Source organism: Aythya marila (genome assembly GCF_965140915.1).
Source record: "Aythya marila genome assembly, chromosome: 1".
NCBI lineage: Eukaryota > Metazoa > Chordata > Aves > Anseriformes > Anatidae > Aythya > Aythya marila.
Window position 1 is genome coordinate 64,688,564 of NC_139042.1, and position 18,879 is coordinate 64,707,442.

Sequence of the window (18,879 nt, forward strand, 5' to 3'; positions counted from 1 at the left end):
TGATGCTCCCTTACATTTGTTGTTTGCAAATCTCAAGCATTCATCCTGCCAGTATCAATTATGGAAAAATTTACAGCAGCCAGAGGACATTTTGACTTAGTAGTCTGGGGGAAAATAATATTATAAAACAAAAACAAAAAACACCTTCCAGCAATATGAGACATTTGGTTCATTTAAGTAGTGAGTCATTTTAGCTGTGAAATCACCAGAAACAATAAGTGGTCTGTAAATCAATAGAGGCTGTAGTTTATTAACTTATTAGACATTTACTGAATATCTGTTTTCAGAAACATCTTTGCAGATATTGTTGATCCCTAGAAAAATGCAAATCTGAACAGGATAGCTCCTGCTTTCAAAAAACCTTTTTTTTTTTTTTTTTTTTTTTTTTTTTTTTTTTTTTTTCCATATCAGCACAATCTTTTCACAAACTACCACAAATTATTTTTTCATCTTAATAGATATTCTTAATCACAAAAGTGGCAGACACTAATAGAAAAAGAAAAGGTGATTACTTTAAAGCAAAGTATTGGCCACAGCTGAGAAAAATGGAGAAAAAAAATATGAAATTGCTAGTTATCATTTATTACTATGTCATTATTTGGAACTATGCCAACAAATGTTTATCAATTGTTTTATCACTGAAAATCCAGTAGTTACCAATTCCTATACTAGAATGGAAGATGTAGTATTCTGCTTAAATGCTTTATAAAAGAAAGTGCCGTAGAAAATATGTCATCTGTTAAGAAAAAGCCACTAGCTCTATAACTTGGATTTAAAAATCTGGAGATAATATCCTCTCTCTGGTAGATTGCAGGACTACAAGGGAAGTTCAAGTTTTAACAAAAAATATTGAATTTAGGTCTGGCAGCATACAGATGGTCTTAAGAGTTACCAAGATTATTAAATACATAGTTAAATAAAGTATGATTCAACAGTCTGTCACAAGCAAAGTCCAGTGTTCTCCAATGTAGTTTTGTTCTGAGTGAACACTGTTTATTTACTGGGCTCAGGTTTATTTTATTTTACCTACCGAGGGACAAGAAAACCATATACATTTTCACAGAATCACAGAATCACAGAATTTCTAGGTTGGAAGAGACCTCAAGATCATCGAGTCCAACCTCTGACCTAACGCTAGCAGTCCCCACTAAACCATATCCCTAAGCTCTACATCTAAACGTCTTTTGAAGACTTCCAGGGATGGTGACTCCACCACTTCCCTGGGCAGCCTGTTCCAGTGCCTCACAACCCTTTCAGTGAAGAAGTTCTTCCTAACATCTAACCTAAAACTCCCCTGGCTCAACTTAAGCCCATTCCCCCTCGTCCTGTCACCAGGCACGTGGGAGAACAGACCAACCCCCACCTCGCTACAGCCTCCCTTGAGGTACCTATAGAGAGCGATAAGGTCACCCCTGAGCCTCCTCTTCTCCAGGCTGAACAAGCCCAGCTCCCTCAGCCGCTCCTCGTAGGACTTGTTCTCCAGGCCCCTCACCAGCTTTGTCGCCCTTCTCTGCACCCGCTCAAGCACCTCGATGTCCTTCTTGTAGCGAGGGGCCCAAAACTGAACACAGTACTCGAGGTGCGGCCTCACCAGAGCTAAGTACAGGGGGACGATCACCTTCCTAGCCCTGCTGGTCACACTGTTCCTGATACAAGCCAGGATGCCGTTGGCCTTCTTGGCCACCTGAGCACACTGCTGGCTCATATTCAGCCGACTATCCACCATCACTCCCAGGTCCTTCTCTGCCTGGCAGCTCTCCAACCACTCTTCTCCCAGCCTGTAGCTCTGCTTGGGGTTATTGCGCCCCAGGTGCAGGACCCGGCACTTGGCCTTGTTGAACTTCATGCAGTTGACCTCAGCCCATCGGTGCAGCCTATCCAGATCCTCCTGCAGAGCTTTCCTACCCTCAAGCAGATCGACACACGCACCTAACTTGGTGTCATCTGCAAACTTACTGAGGGTGCACTCAATGCCCTCGTCCAGATCATCGATGAAGATATTAAAGAGGACCGGCCCCAGCACCGAGCCCTGGGGGATGCCACTAGTGACTGGCCTCCAACTGGACTTGGCTCCATTCACCACGACTCTTTGGGCCCGGCTATCCAGCCAGTTTTTAAACCAATGAAGCATTCACCAGTCCAAGCCAAGAGCAGCCAGTTTCTTGAGGAGAATGCTGTGGGAGACGGTGTCAAAAGCCTTGCTGAAGTCAAGGTAGACCACATCCACAGCCTTTCCCTCGTCCACCCAGCGTGTCACTTTGTCATAGAAGGAGATCAGGTTCGTCAAGCAGGATCTGCCTTTCATAAACCCATGCTGACTGGGCCTGATCGCCTGCTTGCCCTGCAAGTGCTGCGTGATGACTCTCAGGAGGATCTGCTCCATGAGCTTCCCTGGCACTGAGGTCAAACTGACAGGCCTGTAGTTTCCCGCGTCTGCCCTCCGGCCCTTCTTGTAGATGGGCGTCACATTTGCTAGCCGCCAGTCAACTGGGACCTCCCCTGATCGCCAGGACTGCTGATAAATGATGGACAGTGGCTTGGCCAGCTCCTCTGCCAGTTCTCTCAGTACCCTTGGGTGGATCCCATCCGGCCCCATCGACTTGTGCACATCCAAGTGCCGTAGCAGGTCACCAACCAGTTCTTCATGGATAGTGAGGGCCACATCCTGCTCCCCATCCCCTTCCACCAGCTCAGGGTACTGAGTATCCAGAGAACAACCAGTATTGCTGCTAAAGACTGAGGCAAAGAAGGCATTGAGCACCTCCGCCTTTTCCTCATCTCTTGTAACTAAGTTTCCCCCCGCATCCAGTAAAGGATGGAGATTCTCCTTAGTCCTCCTTTTTGTGTTGATGTATTTATAGAAACGTTTTTTGTTATCTTTAACGGCAGTAGCCAGATTGAGCTCCAGATGAGCTTTGTCCTTCCTAATTTTGTCCCTGCACAGCCTCGCTACATCCTTATAGTCCTCCCTAGTGTCCTGCCCACTTTTCCAAAGATTATAAACCCTCTTTTTTCTCCTAAGATCAAGCCACAATTCTCTGTTGAGCCAGGCTGGTCTTCTTCACCGCCAGCTCGTCTTTGGGCACTTGGGGACAGACCATTCCTGCGCCATTAAGATTTCCCTCTTGAAGAGCGCCCAGCCTTCCTGGACCCCTCTGCCCTTCAGAACCGCCTCCCAAGGGACTCCACCAACTAGTGTCCTGAGCAGCTAAAAGTCAGCCTTCCGGAAATCCAATACAGCGGTTTTACTGGTCCCCTTCCTGGCCTCGCTAAGAATAGTGAACTCCACCATTTTGTGGTCACTCTGCCCAAGACAGCTCCCGACAATCACATCCTCCACCAGTCCTTCTCTGTTTGTGAAGAGAAGGTCTAGCGGGGCACCACCCCTGGTAGGTTCACTAACCAGCTGCATCAGGAAGCTATCTTCCACGCTCTCCAGAAACCTCCTAGACTGCTTTCTCAGGGCTGTGTTGTGCTTCCAGGATATGTCAAGGAAGTTGAAGTCCCCCACGAGTACAAGAGCTGATGATTTTGCAACTTCTGTCAGCTGCCTGTAGAACTCCTCATCCGTCTCCTCATCCTGGTTCGGCGGTCTATAGCAGACCCCGACCAGGACACTAGCCTTGTTGTCCCTGCCGATCCTAACCCAAAGGGACTCGACCTTGTCATTCCCAGCCTCGAGTTCTACAACCTCGAAAGACTCTCTAATATAGAGAACCACACCACCACCCCTTCTGTGCTGCCTGTCCCTTCTAAAGAGCTTATAGCCAGGCATTGCAGTACTCCAGTCATAACATATATATTTTAATAACATATTTCTTCACATGGATGTGTCCTGACTACAGACACAGTTAGTTTCTGTTTTTTTCTTGCAGTGATAGAAATATAACAGCAGGCACGGCATGGTCTGGGTTAATGCTGACATAGGATTAGGGAACAGGGTCTGCAAATGCATATGATTAAACCTATCTAACAGAAATGCTCTTCTATCACTTCTAACACAGCTTACAGCCCTGACCTTTTAGACTCATTTCATCATCAGAATCATTTTGCAAGGTCTGATTTTTTTATTTTATTTTATTTTTTTTTTTCAATTTAAGCCCTTTCCAGGTCTCTATGTAAAGTGATTTTATTTTGTATCTTGTCTTGCAAAAAGTTCTTAATATTCTGTAATACATGATTATTATGTAGAGCCATGTATCAGAACTAAAAATATGCAACTGAACCACAGGTATGGTTGCTTGATAAGAAAGTCTTAAACATAGGCAGATATTTGAAGTCACTTGCACACACACAGAAACAGACTTTGGGCATGGGCAGAGTGTTTCTTCCAGAACAGAAGTTGGCATCATATGGACAACTGATGACTATGTGTACAAGCTACCAAGGAAGTTATCGATTGCCCTAGAGAATTCTGCTATTATTCTGGCCCTCCTCCCAGGGACACACACACAAACTCCTGTCCACCCTTCATTGTTGAAATCTCTGCATGGTTTTTATTGTCTGTTTTTTGGTCAGACATTAGGTGAATAGCCTGTAGATTATCACACAACAAAACATAGCAGTGGAAAATATTAGCTGTGGCAGTTAAGGGAGAGCATGATGACTCAATCTACGTGTGCCTGCTGGTGCATGTTGAAGGGCCACCAGGGATCAGTGACCTGTTCAGAGCACACTTCGGCTCCTGTTTGAGCCACGTGCTTGTATTTGCTCTGTGCTGAAGGCTGAAAGGGAGAGAGGGAGGGAAAAGAAAGGATTCTGATGCACATCAAGCTCCTACTGCAGGCAGGTGTTGAGCTGGTGCAGAGCTGGGGCTGCCCAGTCCAAGGGAGGGAGAAGGAACCATTCCTGGTAATACAGACACTTTCTATGCATGTGATGGTGTCTTCTTTAATTGGTTCTCTACAATTTTTGCTGGGTCTGACTCTCTGCTTCAAGTTCTCAAATTGCATTAAAAATAAAATAAATAAAAAAATAAAAAATAAAATAAAAATTTTAAAAAATAAAACAATACAAATTATCTGTAGGCAGAGCAGACAGCATGTTCCCTGCATGATGAATGTGTGGCCAAGTTCTGAAAGGAGATTTGGGCACCTCTTCATAGAAACATGACAAATGTTTTCCAAATATTCATTCTTGGGCAACTAGTGATTTCAACATGGATGGTGTTTAATGCCCAGAGAAACTAGAAATAAACTAGGAAATAAGCTCAACATTCAGGGAAAGAACACTGAACTGAGAAGGAAATTATATAAAAAAAAAAAAAAAAAAGTAAGAAAATGGCATAAAGCCATAAGAAACAATAAGCACTTTGGCGGTAAGGGTCATTTCATGGCTGCAGGGAGGTACAGAGCAAATATCCACCTCTGATCTTGTGATCCTTGGCTCCTTTCAAAGCTAGTGGAGACAGAGTCACTTCTAAGACACAGCTTATATCACCCTAAGGACCATATCTGAAGTATGTCAGGCAATTTGTACGCTGACTGTGCAAATTTTTTTTTATTATTTCTTATGAAAGAAGACTGAGTGATTGGGAAATACTTGTTTTCAGTTAGATGATTCCCATCCATCTCTAAGGTCTTCGGCATTTCATGTTTCCATGTAAATATGTCTCTTAGAATTGTATTTATTAATATGTGGTTACCTCATTTATTAATTATTTAAATAAAAAGATTGACAGCCTAGCTTCAGTTTCTGAGAGAGGGGATGCCAAAGAGGAATTCAGATTACATATCTCCTGAATAAGTACTTTTGTGTTTCCATTTACTATACAGCCTAATGAATATCAGTTGCCTGAAATTATGCAGAAAAGTTTCTAACCAATCATCAGTTGTAATATTATACTAAAATCAGTAAAACCCCTTAAGTAAAGATATTGTTTGTCCTTTTTTTTAGATAAAGGAACTGTAAGCACATTTTATGCCTTCCAGTTTATTAGGCAAACTTTTCTTAGCCCCTCTCTTTGAAACAGCAAAAAAATTCTGATATCGAACAGAAAAGAACTACCTAGAAAAGTTTGCATAGGTCCTGTTGATTACAAGCACAACAAAGTCTACTCATTTAAAATACAGAACTTTTTTGAGTTCTGATGGAGAACTAAGTTTCCTTAAACATTACTGATAAGTGGTGTTTCCTGACAATTTTATTTATAGGAATACTACTTTAAATCCCATTCTAAGCCCACTTGGAAAAAGAGCTATCCACATTCATGAGCCAAGCAAGGAGCTGCTAAGAGTATTTCACACTGGGACACGAGAACTTACTCTATAAGGGCTCAGACAACTTCAGTCTTGAGCTCTTGCAGAATCAAGTCAAGGAAGATTATGTTTTCACCCCTGGGAAAACAAACAAGCAAACAAACAAAACCATCATATTCATTCTCACAGAAAAGCCATTCACTTCACTTGGGATCTCAATTTCTCAATTGCATCTCATGAGCTGAAAGCTTACAATATATTACATGTTTATACTCAAAGTACTTTAGTTTAGTGAAGTGTGTTTAAGACACAGCATATAAAATCAAGGCAACAGATTAAGAAGAAAATTATTTGTTTAAGGTCACAGGGAAACTGAACTTTAAAACAAAACCATGAGCAGCCCAGTTTCTCATTTAATGTATTCTCTGGCAGCTTACAGGGGAATAAATCAATAACTGCTTTAATGTGACTGAATAGATTGTTTGCTTACATAGTTGGGTAGTATGGGTTTTTTGAAAAGACTAAAGCCCTCATTTAGATAGGACTTTGGTTCATCAGTGGTCATAAAGATATATACACACACTCTACTTAAGTTAGAACAAGTTTACGAGTGGAGCCCTCTCTTGCACACAGGACAAGGACATGTTACCGCATGGAAGATGTGACCTCAAATCACACAGCTTTTAATTACCACAAAGGCTGAGGAAGAAAGAAAACAATCAGCAGACACCTTCAAACATGAACAAAGAGCTCAAAAGTAACAAACAAACAAACAAAAATTTTTAGAGATGTACTTCAAAACTGTACAGCCTCAGAATCTAATGTTGGATTCCCTGGGCTGGAGAAGTCATCATCTGTCCTACATTAATTAATCTACTTAATATTTAATCCTGATATGGCATTACATAGCAATTTGAAAATGAACTTCAGAAGTTATCCACACCGAAATACTGCCTTCCCTACAACTTTGGAAAGTCTACATTAGTGCAAATATATTGGGAAAAGATGAAATGTTTCTTAAAGTTTTCATCTGTCCAGAGATCTGAAGTGTATAATAGGGCATTGGAGAGAGTATGTGAGAGGTGGTCAAAGTTGCATGACAAACAATTTTAGGATGCAATATCAGTTTGTGCATATATGGTCTCTTTGTGAGTGTTTTACTAAATATTGTGTTTTTCTTAAATTAAAATCTAATGCCTAATCTTTCAATGATATATTTAACAGTTTTTATTTCAGCCTGCTTGCAAAGTTTACTCAGTTCATTTGGGAAAAATGTGTCCGTCCTGTCCTTGTGTCCCCTGCAAACATGAATGTTTGCTTAAATGTATAACCATGAGCCTGTCAAACTGTGGCTAAGTGGTGGGTAACAGGAGTAAATTTAGCAAATACATCCATTTCCCCAACTCTGTGACGTGCAGTTTCCACTGCAGTGACCTAGTTGATGGAGCTGCAAACAGGCACAAGCACCAGGGGAAAGCCATTTACGACAGAAACAGCCCACATTGTTCCTTCCCTAACTCCATCCTTTATGCTCTTCATATGAAGTCCCAACAGCTCTTATGCTGTTATAGCAAGTCTCATGATATTTACTGTTCTCCTTAAAATCCACATTACATGCTCATTGATCAGCATCTGCACTGTCTATTATTTTCTAAACCATTTGCTTTCAGAGAATGATTTGAAATCATAAAATAGAGGTGTGGAAAACAGCAAGCAAATAAATAAAACACCTACACCTTCTCTATATTTTTTCCATTGTGCTCATAGGAACCTCCTGGTACTGGGTTTTGGTTCATGATTTTTAAGTGCCTGGGGTAGGCAATGAATTACCCAGTAAACACCATGCGGCTCGATTCCACAGTAAGCAACATTAATGTCCATTGCTCTGTTGATTTTGCTGGGAAGAGAATTAGGCCCACTTTCTGGATCACTTCCCAGGGAAATAGTTATGTGATTTTAAAAGAGAAAAGGCACTTCAAACAAAATGAGTGATCTATGGCCATGCATTTGCATTTGAAACAAACTCATCTTCCTACATTCACTGGCTGTTTCCTAAGTATCCTCCAGGCTATAGACCTGGGGGATAAGACCTTCACTCTCAATTGAATTTTAGACAGGAAGAAGGTGTTTTTCATAGCATCACAAAACAATGTGTAAGGCAGCAAAACAGCTATGAAAAAATCAGTCCTTTGCAGAAGCCCTTTAAAAGTCAAATTACTTTTTAAAATGTTCTTACATTTTGAAGTTGGCGTAGGTGTGTTTTACATATCATCAAATATTTGCCAAGTCATAAAGCTTAGTTACCCACTACAGACTCCTTTATGGTTTAGGAAAATATTAAAGGTTGCAGGTTTATCATCATCAGCAACATTACTATGTGTTTTAGAAAGAAAAATTAAAAAATGGTACTATACCTTCATTTGTTACTGGAGAGTTAAATTCTACTGAAGCCAGTGAACTTACTGTAACATAATTTGAAATTCTGGTTCTACAATGAAGTTTTTTATCCTAGTAGGACAGACTTCTGTCCTGTGAGGTGAATAAATAAATAAATAAATATTTTAAAGGGTTTACTCTTACAGAGCTTGATGTCAAACTTCATTTCTTAATTAGCTTTCCTACAACACATCTTTCTTATGGATCATGAGCATTAGGGCAATTGCTCTTAGCTTTGGCAAGCCAAAATCAGACTCAAGGCACAAAGGAGTGTAAGGGATTGCAGAAAAAGTGTAAACAGCACAAATAAACCCTCTCCACCCAGTCTATATAGTTTTGTCATTTATTTGCTCATATATGTTCCTTTTATATTGTAGCCTTTAATATCGTAGCCATTACTTTGTAGTCCTTGTAGTTCTTGCAATTATGTTTATAAATCTAATCCACTTTGCCACTCACAAGGCATTCATAGCAGTCAGGAGGAAGGCTGTGATCTAAACTAGTCAACAAAAGTGTCAAAAAACTCTCTTGCTGACAAATAACTTTCTAACTTTCTTTTCTTCAGTAATTTTCTTTTCTTTGGTAACTACAAGGTATCAATCAGTGAGATCTTAAACAACCACTTTACCATATAGAATATACTTTTTCTCCTCTAGAGCTCCTGAATCAGTTTTGTAAATTGTATACAGTTTTTCTAAAGTCCATGGAAGACAAAGAAAAAAATTCTACAATGAATGAGATGTTGTTCTCACCACCCCCTTATCAATAAGATCTCAAAGTCTGTAAAAAAATTAACCATTCCATTTAACATGTCCCTGTTCAGTCTATGATGCTCAATGCACACATGGAATGCAACAAAAATCACACACCTGGGAATTTTGTTTTCAAGTGCTGTAAAGAACTGAAATGCTGCCAACTTACTCTATACCTACATTTTTCTTTAACACATTTTGGATTATATCATTTCAAGAAAGCAGATGAACAATGGTATTTAACTGCAGATGGAGACATCTAAATGTTAAGCCACCTGCTACTATTCTATGCTTTTACTCATGTTTATTCATTTTATTTTCCAGTGAACATTTTTAGTTATAGTTTTGCAGGCAAACTTCTTCAGTATACCCTTTATACACAGTCGTAAAAGTAAAAGAAAAATATTAACAAATATTGTGAGTGTTGTAAGACTTTCCAAATGGAATTGCAAAAGAATGTTTTTAACACTCTTAGGAAAAGTTTCCATGTGCACAGTTCAATCCTTGCCAGTGGTCAAGCTGTCCCAGCCACCCAGGACACACTGTTGATAGTAGAGCCAGTCAGGGAAGCTGAAGTCAACTTTAGCATTCTGGGCTTTATGTTTTTGTCTGCTTGCTTGTTCTTTGATGATCTAACCAATTTTAGGAACTGTACTGGAACCTCTTGCATGGGCACAAGTGTCACTGCAGAATGGAAGCCTGCTGTTCTTCCATCCACCTGATTTATACAGTAGACCTGAAGAACCATTCCACAAGCAAGTCACCTCATGAGAAGCTGACCCATTTGCTGTTTTAATTCCACAATAACACAGGTATTCTGACAGAAGCCAACAAGCTCAAAAGGCACCATCAACATATTTTTTTTCCTCATCCCTTAAACACATAACATTTTTTCTCCTCCCTTAAACACATACCTTTTTTCTCCTCTCTTCAAATAAAATCTTTGCATCCCATTAATAAAAAAAAACAACAAAGGTAAATCAAAGGATGGAGAAAATCCAGTCCTACCTGTTTTCTCCCTGAGAAGACTAGTGACTGAATTATTCATCTCTGTTATGAAGTTAATGTTATGAAGACACGGTAGCAGAGGCCTGGTGAATGTATTCAAAACCCTGTGCATCTTATGTGAATACATTTCTTCAAAGTTGCAGTGAGAAAGCTGTATGCTAAAGTTTCAGACAACATGGACCAGTAGACTATCTCATCGCATTAATGACTCACAAAAATGGAAAGGAAACACGGAAGGAAAAGATATGTTTTTCTGATCTGCACAAATTTATAAATAAATAATTAAATAGATAGATAGATAAACCATCCCCCCCCCCCCCCCCCCCCAAAGGAAGCAAACAAAAAAAAACAACAAACAAACAAACAAACAAAAAGTGTGTTGTTGATAATGGGGTCTGTTTTTGGATTACCAAAGCCTATGCTTTTATATCATACAACACTGCTAACTCCTGAGAGGTCACCTTAGACATAGCAGCAGCTTCCCAGAGGAAGCTGCTAGGCTGAGATAACTGTCAATAGTGCAGCACAAGTTTGAGGAAATGAAGGGCACCAGAGGAAAGCACATTGTTAGAAATAGCAAGAGTTTGTAAGTCAGTTGGAAAACGTGTGTTTGGATTCACAGCCTGATTCTACTTCAAGGGCCGTGGGAGTGCTGCTCAGGATAAAGCACTGGTATGAGATGCACCTCAACCTCAGAGGGGGAGAAGAAAAAAGGATGTGCTCAGACCTGTCCTGGTGGCCTGGAGGCCACCAAAGCAAGAACACAGAGCAAAAGGAACTGGGTCCCCCAGTCTAGGTGAGCATAGGATCATGTCTAGTTGTTGTACCCACAGGACAGCTTATGTCTTGCCTTGGAAAATCTTTTTTGAATATAGGAATAAATGCACAAAGGCTCACTGCTTGGCAATGTAATTATAAAAGTGATGGATCAACTTGAAGGGACAAAACCTGCCCTCTGACTGTGCTTTTTCTTTCTGTTTTATCTTTTCTTTATTTTTGTAAATAATTAACACAATTATTTTAAGTTAAAAATTTAAATCTAACACTACAAAAGCTTGTTGCAGGAAAAGTTTTATCTGGACAGAAGACGAATGCAGAGAGACTGTTTAACTTTGATGAACGTTTTGAGTATATCTGACATCTATTCCTGTAAGTTAATTTGTTATTGAATGTGCATCATGTAATTTTAAAATAAAGATTTTGCTTTGGGGAAGAACAGAAAGCATCTAATGATGAAAACTGTCATTATCTGGGACAAAAGGGAATTCATGTTATAGATCAATAGATAATTGCAAATGGCAAATGGAGTATTTTCATGAGGCTTTGTTTGTGATGGAAGCAGACTGTTTACTGGAAGAAAGAACTGTTTACTGATGGCACAGATTTTTCTGAAAAAGAGGGAACTACCATGTATGTTCATTCACTTAGTCAAACTCCTTCTTCTAGTATGTTGCCTCTTTCTAGATGACGTTTGAATCTATTAAAAATAAGTTATTTCAAAAATAGGATACGTTAAGGAATATTTATCAGCTCTCTTCTATGTTTCATAAAGCCTGCAGTTAAATGTTTTAAGCCATGAATTTCTCTTGGTTTACCGTAACAAGGGAACCAAAGCATCCTTCTATTTATCTTACACCATGAGATAACTAACTCATTGAGTGGCTTCATGCACCTGTGTTGAAAAGAATAGGATAAGAGAATTATCAATGAACTCTTACCAAAGCAGGAATTGACAAATCCATACCACCTACAACCATGCTCCCCTCCAATCCATTTGCCATGGATGTTAGATGCAAAACTGAGGGTAGTGCCTGAGATGCACACTAACATGTCACTGATACTAATATTCAGGAGGAGCATGTTGACTGGGTTACGGAGGGTTTTAAACTTGCAGAAGAGGATGAGGACAATCAAGTTATTCAAGAAACCAAAAAACAAGATAAATCCAAGAAAAACAGCCACTATTGTGTGCCCATTTCGTGAGAGTCCAGCCCTAGGCTCTACAGGATCTGCAGGAGCATCAAAGCTCAGGTTGTATGTCCAAGTGTGGTTCATTTCGGACTTTGCCGCAGGTAAATGAGAGTAGAGACACCAGGTGCCCTGTGCTGAAGTCCTCTGGCAGTTTCACAGAAGTGTCCCTCCATTACAGGTCAAATCATTTCTTGCAAATTTTTCTCAGTTGAGATATCTCTTGGATGGTTACTCAGGCATGAAATATTGTATTGTAGCACAGGAATATTTTTCTACTCTTCCTTTCAGTGGTCAGTTCTGCTTGGGACCTCAGGGCAGAAAAACCAAGCAATCACCTCAAATTCATCTTCTGTTTAAACCCAGGATCATGTTAGATGATCTTTTTTGAGAGTCAGACTGGAAGCTATCTTAAAAAGGTGCTTCCACATGATCTCTTCTTTCAGAGCAAATGGGCAGCCCTCCTACCAATGAGTAGCTACTGTTTTTCCTTCTGCTAACCCATCTTTCTGAAAAAGAAAAGAGAAGAAAACAAACGGTAAAGACAAAACCACCTTTTCCATATGAAGACCAAACAATACATACATGTATGTACAGTTTCTCCTCTTTGAACTGTATCAAATATTTCTGTCTTTTCTCTGAATTTCAACAACAGCAACAAAATCAGTTTGTGGAAATTTTCTTTGCTATTCAAAACAGTTTTTTCTTAGCTCTCTGTTTAGCATGGAAAAGGCTATTTTCACCTTTCCAGTAAAGTTCCTCAGAAGAGAAAATGCATGTAAGATAGATCTTTCACATCAGCTTTCCAGAGGAAAAGCTGTATCATCTTCTACATCAAGGCAATCCACCAAGCTTTAGTCTTGGCTAGAGTTTAATTGTAACCAAAATTTTAGGAGGAGAATTTATTTCTTTACCCAGAAAGAATAATTTCAAGCTCAGTCCCTGAAGCTCCCATGTGCTTACAAAGGTTGGCAAAGCTCTGATATCAATGTCACTTCTCCTACATTTACCAGTGGACAGGTGTTCACCTTCATTATTTATAAAGTAGACAAACATCCAGAGCTTCGCATCTCTCTCCTGCCACAGACATGAATTTGTATAGACTCACACAGTGAATACAATGTGTGTGTGTATTTTGTGAAGCAACAGCAGCATGCTTAATGTGTAACTGTTTTGCCTGCAACCATGCAGAAAGCTGGCTAATTCTGCACCAGTGTTTCTATAAAAAAAAAAAAAAAATAATAATAATAAAAAAATAATAATAATAATAATAATGCAGATAGATATATGTAAGAATTTCCACTCCTCACCACACACACACACAAAAGCAAACAAACAAGCAAACAAAACAAAATGAAACAAACAACAACAACAACAACAAAAAACACTTAATACCTATAGCTTGCTGCACTTAAAAATATGAAAACATATGTATGAAAATGTTTCTTTCAGGAGTCATGTCCTCCTAGAACAACTACAGAGAGTTCAAAATGCAGCATCTGTTGCACTACTCCTAACTACTGCTTTTTGTAAATTGATTAGTAAAAAAAATAATAAAATGTGTTAACCAGTTGGAAAGATGAGAGTTCATCAGAGTGTACTGAAGATGTAGTGGGTGGTTTGTTTTTTTTTTCCTTCTATCAAAGTTGTTTGTCATGGTAAATGTTTATTGCAAGTATTTCTTATTACTATTTCCCTGCTTTCACAAAGTCGCTATGATAAACATGTCTCATTATTGCAGTGATTTTGAACTATAATATATGCAATCTGTCTTAACTTTGTGTTGTGATAAATAAATGATGAAAAGATTACATACACTTTGCAGACCTTCCACTGTTTGGTCGTTTAGAACATGAACAGCTGATGTTTTCTGTTTACTCCCTCTACCTCCATTTAAGAGGCACATGGTCATTTAAATTGGTAAGGGTCTCAAGGAGCAAATCGAAGAGGGAGAACATTTGAAATCCTCTTTCTACCATTTTGGAAAAAAAAAAAAAAAAAAAAAAAAAAAAAAGCTGTCACAATTCTGGTTGCAGGCAGAAGGAAACTATTTGAGACTAACTGAGAATATGTTTTAATTTTTCTCACAAATGTGTTTAAAGGAATAGAGTTAAAGTTTAGTAGAACAAAACACAAATAAAAGAACAACTCATTAAAACAATGATGTTGAGTGCTTCTCAGACTAATGGCACAACTGAAAAGAAAGACAGCTGCGTGTGTGTGTGTGCATAGGAACAAAGCTTTGTGGCACTGTGTGGAAGGAGAGTTTCAGAAGGAAAAATTCACAGGAAGATAAGACTATATAGAGAAATGAACTGAAAAAGTTATCAGTTATAGCTGGTTTTTGTTGGTTTTTTTTGTTTGGTTGGTTGGTTGGTTGTTTTTGTTTCATAATTCTGCTTATGCTCTATTTTATACAAAATTAATCTATTATGTTCCCATTACTTCCAAGACAGTTTTGTTGAATCTGTTTGCACATGACTGTTTATTGAGGATGCAACTAGATCAGTCCTATCTGCTCCCCCCAAACCATATTGCAGAATCTGGCTTCAAAATTTGGAGAGACTTAAGTCTGATTTACACACAGATTAATTTGCACAGATGCAACTCCTCCCCCTTCCCCCTTCCCAAACTGAATGGGTTACACCTAGATAATCTGTAGCAAAGATTACTGCATACCATCATAAATGCTTCTATGTGGGAATTAAGTTCACCAGAATAATCACAGGCCAAGGGTTTGGACTGTCACGGGATAATATTATCATTAAAGCACCACAGCATTGGAGTTAGACAAAGCCAAAGGTTGTAATCTCTTTAGGAAATGTAACTTTATATATGTATCTCTATGAACATCAAAATATAAGTAATAAAAAATAGATTTTTTTCATACAGTTATTAAATATGCACATATATATATATGCATTTAAAAAGAAATATTAAACATTCATATTTATAGAAATCATAAAAGGGCATTTGCTCACTGGGTGAATTATAATTCACCTGATTATAATTCAATAGTCCCATACCACATGTGCAGGCAAAACCCAGGTTCCTCTTCTGTCATCCTCAGTGTACTGATTATCAGGGACTGTAGTAATAGGACAAGGGGTAATGGCTTAAAACTAAAAGAGGGGAGATTTAAATTAGATGTTAGGAAGAAATTCTTCACTTAGAGGGTGGTGGGGCACAGGTTTCCAACAGAAGCTGTGGATACCCCATCCCTGGAGGTGTTCAAGGCCTGGTTGGATGGGGCTTTGGGCAACCTGGTCTGGTAGGAGGTGTCCTTGCCTGTGGCAGGGTGTTGGAACTGGGTGGAACTTCGTATTTCAATAAAGATTCCAAACTCCCATCCATTTACCTTGAAAGAATTGGTCTAATTCTTACTTAATGTTAGCATCTAACTGAATTTTCACATTATTCCTAAAAAACAGCTGAAGATGTGTGCTTGAAGTTTCACTTGTTTTCTTTTTCCTCCAAATACTTTGCTTTGGTAGAGGCTACTTTTTATTATCCCACTTTACTGATGACCCATTGTAAACCCCATTGTCCAAGCTCTACCTCCTGAACACTCCTGGTTTCTCAAAATCTGAGGACCATGCAGGACCGAACCCTTTCTAATTCTGCCAATTCTAATTCTCAAAAAAGAAAAAAGGAACAAACAACAATAATAATAATAATAATAATAATAATAATAATAATAATAATAATAATAATAATAAAACAGCTTGTAATTGTATTTGAAACACACAAATGAATATCCAGTTTGTTCGCTTGAATTAGTTTAAGTGTATATGGAATGGAAAACATACCCAAAGTGATACAAAACATATGGCCAGGTGGAACAGGCCAAAAGTTCATTTAATGTCACCAGTTGTTAAAAGCTTCATCTGGTAACTGATTTTGACATTAGTAATCTAAGCATACAGCAAAACAGACATCCAGTACTGCTTGCACTTTTCTCTGAAGCAGTCTGTTGGGGGAAAAAAAAAAAAAAAGGAAAGGTTTCAAAAGATGTTATATCAACTTCTGAAAATACAGGCACTGATACTGAGAGTGCAAGGCTTCTTTTTGCACTTGCCAACACACATTAGTTTGAGCAGTATCTTGCAACAGTGAAGCTGTTTTTTCTTCTCTCATTTTGGCCCAAAATAAGAACTAAATTATGAATGTAGAGGACATACCTGAGATTATTTTTTTTTCCAAATGAACTCATTCTTTATTTCTGATTGGCAGATTATCGTCTTCCCTTGCAAAGGCAACATGTCAAAAATGATGCTTAGTTCACTTTAAATATTAACACCAAATAAAATTTCATAAAATAAAATCAAACTTCAAAATCATTTTGTTTTTAAAAAAAAAAAAACTTACATTACTCTCTTACATTATACGTACATTATTCTCTTATATAGGGGAGATTAAAAAAACACTTATATTTACATATTCACACAGCCTTAGTCAGCACATTACTGAGTAAATATTAAAATCAAATTTAAAAAGAGATTTTCATTCATTTATGAACTTACCTTTCTACTCAAATGTTATAATTTAAAAATATTCATAATATTTCAAAGACAATCCCAGTTGAAATTTTATGGCAGGAGTATAAATTACATGACCTTATGCCTAACTTATAGATATGTAGTGTTTTGTCTAATTAAGGGGGGGAGAGAAAAATAATGTTATATTTTTGAGTTTGTGAGCACTAAACCTTGTCTTCCCAGTGCAAAACTGTGTGTTTAATGACAAGCATCCACAACCAGACAAAGTATCTCAGATAACTTTTTTTCAAAGAAAGTTGAAAGAAGATAAACTATGTGGGACTTCACAACACTGAGAACAAAACCCTCATCTGTTCTGGACTATTTTTTCCATACCCTAAGTAACACTGCAACACATGTAAGTCTTCAGAAATAATAAAGAGAGGAGACTATTGTCCAGAAGTTTAGATAACTCCCAGCTCCCCAAACTTGCTGTCTGTGGCAGAACCTCTTGCATACAGACTTACAAACATACTTTTAGGAAAGTACAGTTCACGAAATGCAAATGAAAACAAACCAATAGCATGCATGCTATGAGATCCATCACTTTTGAAAATCACACTGTTCACTCAAGGGAAAATGCTAACGGTGTAGGAAAACAGTGTAAAAAAAAAAAAAAAAAAAAAAAAAAAAAAAAAAAGAACAGAAAAAGGGGAAAAAAAAAAGAATAAAAAAAAAAAAGAGAAAAAAAAAAAAAAAAGAACCATGGCTTCTGAAGTTCAAGGTACTTTTAGTTAGAACTTTAAAAGTTAAAGCAGCCCCTCCGATGTGCAAAAAATTTCTCACACAGAAATCCCCCAACAAATGATCTGTGCCGAGGTGATAGGAAGTGTCTGCTCTTCAGAGCCTCAACCTCCAGCAGAGCAGCGAGCACCTTCTCAGCACACAAGCTTTTGGGCACTGCCCCAACAAATGCCAAATCTTCTTCAACCAAACCACCCAACTGCCTAGAGCTCGAGTTATGAATTCTCCTGCCGTTTGCAAACTTTTTACACTTACCTCGGGGGGAGATGACATAGAAAAGCGGAGGGTAAACTCACCTGCATCTAGCATCCAGAGCAACCGATGGAGGAAAAAATAAAAAATATTTTAAAATAATAATAATAATTAAGAAAAAAAAACAACAACAACAACAACAAAAAAAAAAAAAAAAAAAAAAAAAAAAAAAAAAACAACTAAGTCTTCGGAAAAGGCGTCCTGAGCAGGGATGTGCAGGAGGAGGGTGATGATGCCCGGCAGCAGCACGGCGGCTCACTTTCCGCGGGATGGATGCGAGGGGCTCGCTCCTCCCTCTCCCTTCTCCTCTCCACCCGGGCAGGCTGCGAAGATATCCAACTTTAGGGTGTCGGGGGAGAATAAATGCATCGAGAATAATAGGAGTAATAATAATAAAAATTAAGAAAAAGCCGAGGCACCGAGCGCCCCGCTCCCGCCTGCTGGCTGAACCAGACACGGGGCGGTGCTGCAGCCCGGGCCGCCCACACCCGGGCCGGGGGGGATCAGAGAGGGCAGTGGGGGGGCACTCAGCACCCTGCATTTTGGGAGCACCCCCGCATGGCTGACCCCTGCCTGTTGCAGGGCTGCTCCCCCGCCGCACGCCCTCCGGGCTCTGCCGGGGCATCTCTGCTCGCCCAGCAGTGCTGCAGAAGAAGGTTGGGCTATATGCTCTTTGCACTCTTACTGCTGTGAAAATCTTTATTTATTTTTTTTAATTTATTTTTAAGTAACCAGGTATAGCTACCTGTTCAGCAGCTGATCAGCGATGCATTTAGTTTTTTTTTAAATATTGTCAAAGATATAACAGACGTGTCTTGGGTGTAATTTTCAGTCACCTGCCTTGACTATGTTTTCCACATGTATCTGTTGTATTCTTGGCATTTTCAGCTCAAACAGGCACTAGTGCTTGCTGAAATCTGTGCTTTCAGAAATACATCTATCACAGAAATAGCATATGGCTTGAAAACTATATAATGCTGTGTC

General features: G+C 38.9%; 1 protein-coding gene across 1 annotated transcript in view; it reads right to left on the bottom strand.

The window, feature by feature from the left end:
* Window positions 1–12,671, bottom strand: part of LOC309874021 (pinopsin-like) — an 82,658-nt gene extending 69,987 nt beyond the window's left edge. The window contains exon 1 of the mRNA XM_082751908.1: window positions 12,112–12,671. Within this exon, the coding sequence (XP_082608034.1) occupies window positions 12,112–12,448 (337 nt within the window). The 5' untranslated portion in view covers window positions 12,449–12,671. The remainder of the gene's footprint in view (window positions 1–12,111) is intronic.
* Between the last annotated feature and the right edge of the window lie 6,208 nt (window positions 12,672–18,879).